The 13,147-nt window shown below is 43.9% G+C and overlaps 1 protein-coding gene across 1 annotated transcript in view; it reads left to right on the top strand.

Moving 5' to 3' along the window:
- The first annotated feature begins 62 nt into the window (after positions 1–62).
- The window catches only part of LOC128872229 (3-phosphoinositide-dependent protein kinase 1), a 451,269-nt gene continuing 438,184 nt past the window's right edge, over positions 63–13,147 (top strand). Inside the window, exon 1 of the mRNA XM_054114690.1 lies at positions 63–157. Within this exon, the coding sequence (XP_053970665.1) occupies positions 134–157 (24 nt within the window). The 5' untranslated portion in view covers positions 63–133. The remainder of the gene's footprint in view (positions 158–13,147) is intronic.

Below are 13,147 nucleotides of genomic sequence, written 5' to 3'. Positions count from 1 at the left end.
CACGGCCGTGCCATCCATGATGGCTGAGACAGTTTCCGAGATTTCGGGTACGGTGTCGTGAGTACGTGTTCTCTTTGTTGCGCGTTTAATCGCCAGTGAGATTCGTTCGCAGGAAAAAAGGATCCTGGAAAGAATGACAGACAGTCCAGCGGCACTCGTAAGTGTTGTCACTGTCTATTAAATTTTCTAGAGCAGGGTATTTGGGACCCTCGGCGTTCGTTAGGTTACCCCATGCAAAAAGATGCGCGTATCTAGGGTTTCCTCGGGGTGTTTTGGCGTCGTACGTCGAGCATCCTATCGAACCATTTGGTAATCAACGTTACCGATGTATCTCGTTGTTTAGCGATCGGTAAGCGATCCGAAAGAACTGTTTGCGTGGAGGACGTGCACTTCACGTTCGTTAAATGGCATAACGCGCAAACGCGGACCAGAGGTTCATTGCCCGTTCCCATTTGACGTCACCGGCTGATCGTGGTTGTCACCTGTTTCATCTCGCCGGTGACGTCACGAGTAGACGTGACGTAACCGCGAGGATCCTTCTCGGCCATACCGGGTCTGTTTACTCCTACGCGTGACACGATTGCGTCGGATTATTTTTACGCCGACGGATGGATAATACCACGAAGTACGCCCACGCATCGTTAACGGTGTTTGTCGACTCTGTCTAAACAGTCGTTCGCGCGACACGTGAGGCGAACATTTTCGGCGACACAATGCCCACCCTCCATATCGATTTCACATTCGAGGTGTACGATATCACCGATGCTTTAAGTGGGTATTCGAGTTTAGGTCGTTAATTTCCAGGGTTTTTTTTTGTATTTTATTTTTGCAATCCATATGGAATTGTTTTGAATGAGCACATATTTATTTATGTATTAACCTCTCGAGGGGTGAAGTTTAAATGGATCTTTGTTTTACTCTAACCGAATACACACGAACCAAAATAATTTTTAACTGTGAATCCTTTTTAACAATTACGATGTCACACGTTGTACATGTTTCCATTCTAAGAGATATTTTCATAGATTTTTATATAAAAGCAAACGTATAAATATGCGTTAATATCCCTCAAGAGGTTGATATTGGTTTTTCACGTTTTTTTTTTTTCATTTGCAGAGTGCTGAAATAGTAGAGAATAGATTTGTCGAAAGTTCTAGGCCATCTTCATCGCAGAGAAACGAGAGTATGTTTTTGGAGTATTTGGTGTACAGGAAGGTATTTTGCAGGTAATCGATTCCTCGCGGCATTTATAGGGTGAGGATATTCAACTAGCACGAAATTGAGCCAGTCACCTTGTGTCTATATTTACTTCTCAATCGATACTACTACGATGAGTTCCATCATAGAGGATGAACGCAAAGGGATGTTTCTGTCCTTGAGTTCTTTTAGAGAAATTTTTGTAGTCGTGTTGCATTCTATATGTACAACAGGTTTGTTCAGCCACGTGTATTATTTTTTTATTAAATCGCGCGTGGTACGATATTCGTTTGAATTATTTTCCATTATAAGAAAGAAGAGAAGAAATAAATGAATACAAATCCCATGTTTCTAAATATACACCATCGTCATTATGCGATCTTCGTTACTGGCGATCTCATTCAAACGCGAAATAACATTTACGTAGGTATTATTGACATTCAACGTTTCCTCGGGGCGATGTGTTTTATGTAACACGAGAAAATAATGGCCTCCGCAAGACGAGACCGGGGCGTAATTAGTTTATACGTCTCTGTACCGTTTGTTTACGTGGGATGGCGATCTGATCTAATATCTACTTTATCCCGACACGGAGAAACCATTTCAATCCTGTTGCGAGATAGGATCGTGTACCGTCGTGCGTTGCGCTGAATGGCTGCAATTGTGCAGCTGCAGTTCGGTAACGATTATTGGTGTAGGTACATGTATACCAATAATGTTAACGAGACACCTCGTACATCGTCGTTCACGCGTATACACACGTCCTACGACATTCGTGATTTCCCTCAATTACGATTCTTCCGCTATCCCTTTCCTTCTATTTTATTCCGTTCGTTGCGCACCGCTTCCGACTATCGTTACTTTTCTATTCGTTTAATTCCTGGTTGCTGATGAAGTTGATAAGAAACATTAGGAATTTTACGCTTGTAGCATGTCATTTTCAAAAGTGTTTATTTAGCACGTTCGATGTTTCTAAAAATCGGTGTTTGGAGATTTACAGTATTCATTAGTCACGGCAGCCAGCGAGGGGTTAACCATCGTTAGTGATTAGGTTTGGACCATGACCGCATGCGGAGGACCTAAATCAGACCAAACGCATACCTAATGCTCCTTCGCGGTAATGTCTCGCGCAGATTCCGTGGGAGATGTAGAGACCAGAGATGAAAAGATCTTAACGCGATCTAATCTAGATCCTGCTCGAGTCGATCATTTAATTCTCATAGTTCAGATACGTAAAATTATTTTTGTATATATTTATACAAGTTTCCAATGTTTAACCTTCTGTTGTTGTCTTTTAACTCGTTACAACGCAAAAATCGTAATAGTTTTCAGGCCTGATTCCCTACAGTCTGTAAACGTGTTTCTGCTCCAAAACGGTGCAAAACGAAGCACGTTTAATGGAAGCACGCGGTCACCTATATTAACCACTCCGAAACAAATACTTTTTTGATAGTAATCGTCCTCGGAAGAGTTACGGGACTTTTTGGCGAGATAGACGGACATAGGTCGAGCTGCGAGCAACGCGTTTCATCATCGACGAGGGCACCGTGTTCTGGCAAAATTACGGCCGACTTCCCATTGTTTGGACACCAGAAATTTATGGTTACGAGCCGCGCTCGCGGTCATATTCCAATTCGCATGCCGAGATATTGATCTTAATTTGAATCTACTGGGCGGCACCTTAATTCAGATCAATTGGCCCGCCAATTAATTCCGGAGTAACTACCAATCGCCCACCGTGGGAATAATTAGGGGACGTCGTTCACGGGGTGGAATGAATGACCGAAAAACGAAAAGACGGGACAATATTTCGTCGCTGGTGATGCTGGCACGCGTGCAACGAATACGTCCTACGTAGAATAACGAAGTGGTCGTGATAAGGGATTCGGGGTGAAATGATATATATCCTGTTTGTCGCGTTTAACGATGTGCTGGCGTGAAAAATGCAAGAACTCTTCGTCGATAATGCAAATCTCGCTGACCAAGCGCGTTTATGGTATTACGCAAGTGACAACGTGGAAATCGCGAGGTCGTAAATTATTCTGATAGTAAATTCTAAATGCCATATCTTCGAGCTACACTGTGAACCCACTTAAATTGTACACGCTCCACTACCGACCAACCACGTAACCGAAAGTTTTCCATATATTGATCTTTGTATCATAGACAGCTGATGAAGATGCAATTTAATGATTTTAAGAAAAATAAATTTGTAATGTTTTCTACACAAAACGCTTCGAATTAGTGCGAGCGCTCGGCACAGGGATGAAAAGTACCGCGAACTATCCTAAACGGATCGAATCGTCAAGCAATCGATAGAAACGGTGACGTGGTTGGTAGGAATGTTAGTTTAACGTAGACTAAAAATAATTTTTGATCGTTTTTCGGCGAAAGTAATAACGTAAGGCGTTGTAAATCCATCGAAGCTGTACCAGCTGGTGAAGCTGTGTCTTTCGTATGAACCATCCTTAGTGGTCTCTTTTTTTCTTCTTCTTTTTTTTTTTTAAATAGATCCAGAAATTTACGAGGTTCCCAAACTGTTTATACAGTCGTCGAAACGGTGGCACGAATATCGAGTTACCGACGATTGACGATCATTTACGACGTTGTAATTTTTACGCGTGAAATTTATAATCTATCGCCTGTTCGAATAACTCTGAGAATTCAGCGTTCGCGTGTCGTTCAGCTGGCGACTTTACTCGTTTTTAACCGACTTCGAAAAGGAGGAGGTTACTCAAATCGACATGAATATTTTCTTTTCTTTTTTTTTTTTCTAAAAAAAGTGGACGGAGGTGGTTACAGAAACGCTTAGAAATTCGTCCTTTCGTCCTATCAAAAGATCTGCGTTTTTAAAAATACTCCGTCACCCACGCACAATTTGTCGAAAGTAGACCGAGCGAACGGTAGCGCGACTAGAAGCTGGTTCCACTGTACAATTAATAATTCCAGAGGTTTAACATAGTTTCGTATAATCATATGGAGCTTAAGGGAGAATGAATTTTCTACGAGCAACGATATGCGCATCGCGAGGTAAATTTCGACGAAATCTTCTAATCTCTAATTCCTCTGCAATTACGAGGATTTCATAGTTAAATTTATCCTACATGTGATAAATACACCCTAAATTCGTTTCCGAAAGTTCGATTTGCACCGTCTCAACGGAAAACTCCCATGTCATTTCCAACTCCTGCGCGAAACCAATCCTGTAATTAGCGAGTGCAGGTATCTAACGTAATAAGGTAGATGTGTAATCACAATAAAACGATTTGTTTCTAATATTAACGATCTCGATTACTCGCTTCGACGAGACTGGTGTATAATTTCATTTGCATAACCGGTCGAACGTAATCCGTGGCGGGCCACGATCGCGATCCCCGTCGTTAGGTGATTCGCGACGAAACGGTATTGCGCGCAATTAAAGGGACTTCCGGGAAACGCGGCAGTAAATCGTCTTCGTTTGGTGCGCCGCACGAGGGAAACAGGAACCAGACGCGGGACTCGTAATCTTCTTTGGCATCTGAAACGTCGGCTCGCGGCGGGATTAGAAACTGCACTTCGATTTTCTGCCCGTGGTGAAAGACACACCAGGTAGGTTCCGCGTCGTCGTTAAAAGACAAATTGCGCGGTCGGATCGGACAAATGTCCCTGAGCAGTCTCGCGAGACTTCCGGCCTCGCCCCGCAGAACCTGTTTCAAACCAGTTTTCCCGCGCGATCCTGCGCCTGTGAATCATTTTTCAACCGAGTCCCGCGCGCTCGCGCTTTCCTCCCTTTCCTGTCAGATGGCGGCACCCTTCGCGAATTCGTACATCCCGCGGCAGGGCATCCCCGAGGAGTAATCGTTGCATTAGTAAAAGATGTATGTATATTTGTATAAATTTGATAATTTAATTCTTTGCACTCGGAATCATTTCGCTACAGGGTGGGTTAACACGAATCGCGACGTATTACATAGTGTAGCTTAAAAAGCATGTAATTTGTTGCAATGGTTCTCGAGCTTATATGAATCTTTAGACATCGAGGAACGTATGTATGCTAAAGATCAAAATTTTATAATACTCTATACTGTCGTACACTATTCTAATGTGTGGTAATATGTAAAATAGTCTATCCGTTGGAAGTTCAAAGGAAGCAAAGGGTTCTTCAATCTAATAAATCTTCATCTAACAAATAAGTAAGAAACGAGGACTTTTATCTTCACAATGTTTTTTGCGGATTAATTTGTGTAGGTTATTGCAAACAATTGTTTATCTTCATACTTCTCATCGAAGAGTAAATCTTTCCGATGGAACATTCAAGATTGATACTGCTTTTTACCAACCATTCGTCTGTTTACTAGAATAGCGAACACAGCAGCAAATAATTTCATCCCTCTTAAACGAAAATCTCCATTATTTCGCATCGATTCTCGAAGCCCCAAGTCGTGGAATCGCGGAAATCAATATTATCCGTATAGCCGTTGCATTTCGATTAAAGTCTCCTATCGTGGTGCGCAAATATTTTTCTCATTTAGCGCGTCGGTCTGCGAACCAGTGTCTGCTGGATAATATTTACATCGGCGCGGGGCAAAGTCCAATGAAATCGTTACTCCAGACGTCTGTCTCTCTATTTGTCCGTGGCCGACTTTTTCCCGACTATTTCGTCGAACAACACGACATTGCATTTACTTTCCTATGCGTGCAAGTGTACCGCCACGCGACGAAAATAAGTCTGCCAAGAGATGATTAAGTTGGCGTGGCTCGTCTACCAACGAAAGTATCGCGAACGGTATTTCAAGCAACGTTTATCCGATCTTGGCACTGGGGTAGCAAAACATTTAAATGCTTTCATTAGCGTTATTATGTAGTAACGTAATTTATGTACACGCGGAATTATATTAACTGTCGTGGAAGTTAATGTCCACCTTGGTTAACCCTCTCAGACCTGGATTACTTTTCTTTCTCGTACTAATGTAATTAATATTTTTTTAAATTTTGTGTCCTCAATTGAGGACGCCAAGTCCTAAAGGGTTAAAATATATTATTGTAGAAATTCCTCTTCTAAGACGCGGGCTCTTTCTAAATAGTTAAAGTGTTAAGCGCAGTTTTCTCTAAAATATTAAAAAAAATAATAACTGGACTCTACTGAACTCCGTCAATAATGTCCCTAAAGTTTGAGAAACCCTGATCTACGGCATCGGTAACGGAAATGCTCGATCGAGGGAACATCAACGTGGATTCCCTGAGAGCAGAGGACCGCGTCGCTGAGAATTTGTAAAACGTTCACGCACAGTTGCGATCGACGGGCTCATTTCACCGTTTACCCGAACAACACCTAATCCGTGGAAGTATGCGTCAACCGAATCGCTGTCGCAGAATTTTAAGTCGTTCTGAATCGACCGCAGAAAAGGCGATCCACGATCTGACGAGCATTCTACGCGGATGATCGACATCCGCGCCATTACGCTCCAGTACGAGGACTTCAGCCAGATGATTGTGAGAAACGAATACAATTCTGCGAATGGTACGGACCGAGAAAATGATATTTTTTCACGGTGGATACTGTAAGTAACGTGATACTTATACACGGGCAGAGACAATCTGTCACACAGAATATTTCGATAACAGAGAAAAGTTGAGAAAAGCGGAGTGGTTCGTAGCATTTTGGATATGAGGTTTCAAGCTTCAAAAACCATTGTACGAAATCACAGAGCTTCGAAATTCGCTGTTTTTTAAGGGAATTCGAAGTTCTTCTTCAATGTTGTTTCTTTATTATTGAAATTAGACCAATACTGGGTACTAAATATGCAGTTTGATGATTTGATAGGAACATTATCTTCGGTAGGGGGCGATCAAAACGCACGTGTCCCGTGTAAACACGCGTAGAAAAGGTAAAGATTTGGTCACAGTGTTCCCGAGGTGGTTGCGTGCGGCACGTGTGATCGGTCAGGATCATCGTTTGATCGAGAAATCAGTCGATATAAATGCACATTCGCGCACGGCCAGCGTCGTTCCGCTTGTCTGCCTGAGCAAGCGGCCTTCTCTCGCTGTTATTACGCGCGTCGGCATTCCGCTAGTGTCATCGCGCTCAGAATAGCACGTTGGCCCGTCGAGGAATCGTCTCTTCCAGGCTGACATCATTCCGTCGGACAGCTCATTCTCCGGTCAACGATGACGAAGGACCGCTTGTCCCAAAATTACTCGAGCTCATCGATCCGCTTCGTTTTGTAGAGTCTAGAAAAATGATCGACACCTTGCTTGCCAGACTAACACCGGTGAACATTTCTATGAGTTTTGGAACTCTGTTTCGAGACGATTGGAAACTAATAGGTTGAGTGATAAGTTTTGATACGTTTCAAGAGTTTTATAAAAGCCTACGTTTTTACAATGCTAATGTATCGTTTCAATTTAATACATTATCTACCATTTGTGGTAGGAATTTATCTTTGCAAACGATTCACGAATTCTACCCAGCATTATTTTCTTCAACCTCCAAAATGAATTGTTCCAGTTTCGTGGCGAATTTTCACGTTATACAATTTATTCCTTCAAATTTATCGGCTTGTTTCTCATCAAACTTTCGCTATTGTTTGTCGAACATTTCGAGCATAATCGCCGAGCGTGAATCACGATAGAGCTCGCAAAACAACTGGTTCCTTCTGTGCCGATAAACACGACTAATTGTGGAACGAAAACAAGCGTTTCATTAATTGGCGGAGTAAATAAAACGGGAAATGGAACGTGGGTTAACGAAACGAATAACCGGAAAGAGGAAAAAAGCAACGCGCGACAAGACTCCGACACGGTTAAAATAAATTTCAGCAAAAAACCTCGCGTGAATCATGTGGAAATATGCGTACACACAGCATGCCGAGTCATTATGTCGTTTTTGCCGGATGGCGCATTGTGTAGTACTTTGTAATCGCGTTGCATGTTACCCAACGTGTCACAACCACCGTACAGTTGCACTCGCGCGTGCTACTTGTCGTATTTCGAACAGTGGCTAAATACCTACTCATTGATTTTTTTCCTCGCTTTACAACATATGTGGCGTTTTGAACACGTCGAGGCCAGCGGTCGGCTCTTTTTCAATAGCACGGTCAAGGGTGGGGAGTTAAGTGGTCTCGTTAGGTATGCGGATAAATATTTCGTCGTATTTCATGCACGTAGAAAAGTACTTTAAATTTGAAATATTTTCCCACCACTTTGTAAATATGGTTACGAAGAGTATGTCGCTGTATTTTATAGAAAAGAATACATTCTTCGAATTTATTCCCGTCTTAAAGACACTGTCATGTAACACGACACATTCAATTTAGTATTTGCAATACGAAGAGGACGATCTATGGCTGGAAGAAAAAGGAGACATTCCTTCGTTGTATCCGTAGATCAGATTTACAAAGAATAAAAGTAACGCTCCAGGTAAACGAAGAAAAGTGTCCCATAGAAATATGGCTACATATCTTTTCGCGATAAGAGCGATGAGACAGAAAAATTTCTTCGTTCACCGTTTCGACCTCTTCAGGATGCATCACGGATCCGTTGAAGAATTTCGCGCAGACAGTGTTCGAGAATCAGCGGAACGAGATTGTGCAACGGCCACGCGTCGCGTACACGTGGCGTTAAAGCGGAATTTAGAAAATGTTGCGTGTCACTGCGATGCAAACGCGCAACCAACTCGCTGTGAGATGGTTTTTGTTAAAACGGCGAGTCAGGCGGCGCCGTGCAACTGTTCCGTAGACGCCATACTGATGTATAACAGTATTGCATGCAACACATGGGGCATGACTAAAGAGGTTGCAACCGCGAGACTACCATTTCTGTCAACTTATGCACGCTACGATGGCGGTGATGTTTTTGCCTCGTGGCAATTACCGACTCAGAGAAAGGAACGCTGGTTTTCGTGTTAGGTATTTCGCAAACACGTGATCTCGTCGTTGGTCGAATATGGGCTTCACTGGTATAACGCGCGGTCAACAAAGCTAGAAGGAATCATATCAACGAAAAAATGATGCATTCTACTCCATTCGTTTTAAACGCGTAGCATCTTATCTTATCTCAACGCTGTTTCAATAGAAGAATAGAACCTACGAAATCAACATCTCTTCATGTAAAAGCATCCACTTCAAAGCCAAACTGGACGCGTAACGATTATGTAGTCGTTTCTTATCGTAGCCAACGTGTGCATCAAACATCTGCTTTCGATCTTACGGTTCTCTGATTTTTCCTATAGAAACATTTCCTCCCGGTGTTTGAATCTAGACTTCCAAAGGGATCCTACGCCAGTCGGAAAATGGATGACGCGCTAGTTAAAGATGTTGATTCATTGGATCCGTGCATCGTGACGATATTTTTGAATCGAAACTTTCCACTACCCCCGATTTCACGGTGGATGGGGAAACGCGTTCGAGGGTCTATTTAAAAATTAAACGGTTCGAGGAACTTTCCGTTCAGGTTTTCCCCGATGGCTCGTCGTGACGATCGTCTCGTTAGGGTCGCGTCAGGCTGGCCGCAGGAATCAGGACAGATGGAATCGCGTCTCTGGCGCGGCACCGTGTCCCGGTTTCACGTATGCCGCGCCTCGGTGACGTGTCCGCGTGCTGACTCTTCTTGTTTTTGTTTTCCTTCCCCACGCGGACCGCGGTGCGCTTTGCACGACGCCTCCGCAGCTCGCGATGAAGCTCCTTGCGCAACGGCTCGCATGACTCACGCTCGAACGTCGCATAGCCACCGTCATCGACGTGTTTTCTGTAAATCGATCCACTTTCTTCGCGCACTCGATTTCGAGAACCCGGAAGCTCGAACGGAAATTGAAAGTATCGGTAGACACGCAGACGTGTACTTACAGGTGGCCATTCTCGCAGGTGGCGATTTCACGGGCAAACACGAGAGGATGTCGGTGGACGACGAAACTGCGTTCGAGAATCATTTATTTTATAAGGAAAGATACCGACGCTTTGCTAATCGTACGGATGGTATTTTTAAATAGAACTCACCGGTGTTTCTGGAAGTTTGGTGTCGATTATAACATTTCAATTCAGTAGGGGTGCTTTTTCGCGATAACGTAAACAACAGGTCAAGTCGTATACTAGTGCAAACGTGTTGTTTGATTTAAACGATTAAAATGTTGGTAATGGTGTAAATGGGATTCGGGCCAGCTAGTACGGCCGAAAATAATTTTAATCGCGGAGACTTGCTTCTCACAGGCTGTGGAGGAAATCGAGGGCTGGATACGCGCGTACATGTTAGTTGCCCCATAGCGAAATATCTGTAGACCGAGCATCGAAATGGTACCTTGAGAAAACGGTGGTTTCGCGAAAGCGCGAAGCGGGGCCAGAATTCTTTTCTAATTTTCAGCTACGTACACGGCTTATCGAAGCCGGTAAGTATCGCGCGTGTTACCGAATCCAGCGAGGATAGTTAGCTCCCGACCTCTTTACAAGATCGGATTAGAGATTACATTGCATACGACTACACAAGCTCACGGTCTTATAAATTTAATCAAGGATGCGCTCCGCGAGTTCGCCCCGCGTTGGGATCGATTGCCGCTGCTCAGGAATTTATGAAATATCGGCCAATATCCCGTTTCTCCCATAACGGACCATCGTCTTTTGTTTTTCCCCTGTCGTAACAAGGTTTACCGTAACCTTTTTGCAGCTGCACAGCAACGCCCGTAGAGGATTCGTCGGAGTAATTTTTATTGACCGACGAGCCGCGATGCTGGGAGGAGTATCGAGTTCATTAAAATCACGTCACCGCCTCGACAGTTCCTTCGAATCGGTGCGACGTTAAAGGCGGTAACGGTGGATGATCATACGGAAAAGGTACTATCCACTGCGAATGACTCAGAGGCCATCTTTCCTCTGGCCCTCGCCTTTCCTTTTCCCTCTTCCACGATTCCACGTACTGCATCTGCATGTTAAGTTAGATTGGCTCCGAGAGAACTGAACCGTAAGCCACTGGAATATACGTTGTCTTCTCTCCCCGCGTCTTTGGCCCTCTTCCTAGTGACGCACACATATAAAAGCTCGAACGCAAACAGGGTCGCGGGAAGACACCCACACGAGACCGTCCGCCGACACGCCGATGCGTGTGTACCGATGGTATTTGCATATTTCAAATTATTTCGAGGAAGATGCTAAGTGGAGCGTCGCTTCTGTGCAATGGAGCGATCTTCCCTTCATCTTCGTCGCTTCTTTTCTCCGTTTCTCCTCGTTCCGTCGACCCTCGTTGCTCTCCCCTGGCCTCTCATAAGTACATGAGTGCACACCGATGTCGCGGAATCGATCTCCCCGATCCTTCGTCCTCTTCCCTCGCATCTCTGCTCTTCGAAAGAATTAACCGAAGAGTTTCACCTTGGCAAACAACCCGGCAGCGAGACGTCCGCTCGCTTTCCTTTCAAAGCTCTTCGCTTTGAGCCCAACCGTGATACCCGGATTTTTTAATATCCGATTACCATCGAATATCCCGGATAGCTGCCAGCGAGTTTGGCGTTTCGAACTTCTGGGAATGTCTCGTTTCGCGTCTCAAATGGCGACGGGACATCGGGTTCGAGAGATCGGGATTTATTAGCCTCTCCGTGTGGTATCTCTGAAAACATCGGACATTTTCAAAGGTGTTCGATATTATCGGTTTGTCTGGAAAGTCTATGCCGATTTTTGGCAGATGGTACAGGTCTGAATATATCGGAATGGTGGAACAAAATGGTACTTACGGTAATTCAATAAAGATATATCAAAATTCAAATGTGCCTTTGAATTTGTCTTAAAAATTGACACAAACTTTCTGAACAATCCAATATTAATCGCAAGGTCGCTGGCCGTGAAGTTCTCAAGCATCTCGTATTTCGTGTAGCATGCTCTAGTCGTTTTATCATATTATTCGTCGTAAGCTTGCTCATTGGCCGCTTTGTTATGATCGATTCACGGAACGAGTAATATCGTAAACGCTCTTTTAGCTTCCACATCCGGTGCTTGGGACTGATGAGACGACTAGGTTACGTTCAACCAGTTATGTCGTTGTTCGTATGTTCGTCTATGCGGGCATTCGGTATCACTGTTCTCTCGAGATCGCATCACGGTCTTTAAGGACCGTTATCGTACGTCGATGTACGGATATGAAAACACCGTGTGCGACTATCGACGCAAAAACCGTAATGGCGCGACCATATTGTCTCCGCTATAAATTAATAGGGTAGAGCTACCATTTCGCGTCGAAATGGTAGCGACTCTATTTATAAAGTCGATGTTTAGAAGAACATTGCACCACGGGCTCTAGAGTCGATATCCAGTTGTAAACAAGCACATACTGTAGAAATGAATCAATGGAAACCTACATAATAGTTCCATACAGTTTTCATTGTTAAAGTTAATTTAACAACGATTACATAGCTCTGCGATGACGCCGAAAGATAATACGATAGTGACTAAGAATGACACCAGTCATCTAAGTGCAATCCACGTTGTAACGCAGCCATGAATCATCGTTTGAAGTCTTCGTTTCACAGGAACGCATAAATTTAACATTGACGGCAATCTCATGAAAGCGACTACGTCGTATTACTCTCACGAAAATGTTGGGAATTACGTTTTTCCATATCCTAGCGAAACTTGTCGGTGAAAAAGCTGTAACGACCTCGGTCGGCGAGCGTGAAAATTCGCAAATATGAATGTCACAAGGTCTGTCGCGAAATTTTTATTTGCCCTTCCGCCACGCGCGAAACGAAGCGAGGGAACGATATGAATGAGAGGAACTCTCTGTGGATGAAGTCGCGAGATTTTTACCAGTGTTTAAACGAGCACGTGCACAAACGGCGAAGCGACGCGTTTGGCCTTGCCTTAGAATTTGAAACACGAAGCACAATGACGCTGTCCTTCCACGTTGCGATGGCCATTCTCTATCCAGAAACGTTCCGCTTCGTCAAGATCGTCAAGAGTAAAAATAACTCGTGTCGAGTAGCTACCAAGATCGAATA

The sequence above is a fragment of the Hylaeus volcanicus genome, chromosome 2 (assembly GCF_026283585.1).
Source record: "Hylaeus volcanicus isolate JK05 chromosome 2, UHH_iyHylVolc1.0_haploid, whole genome shotgun sequence".
NCBI lineage: Eukaryota > Metazoa > Arthropoda > Insecta > Hymenoptera > Colletidae > Hylaeus > Hylaeus volcanicus.
Note: the sequence above shows the minus strand (reverse complement) of the source record. Positions and strands in the feature narration are given on the sequence as shown.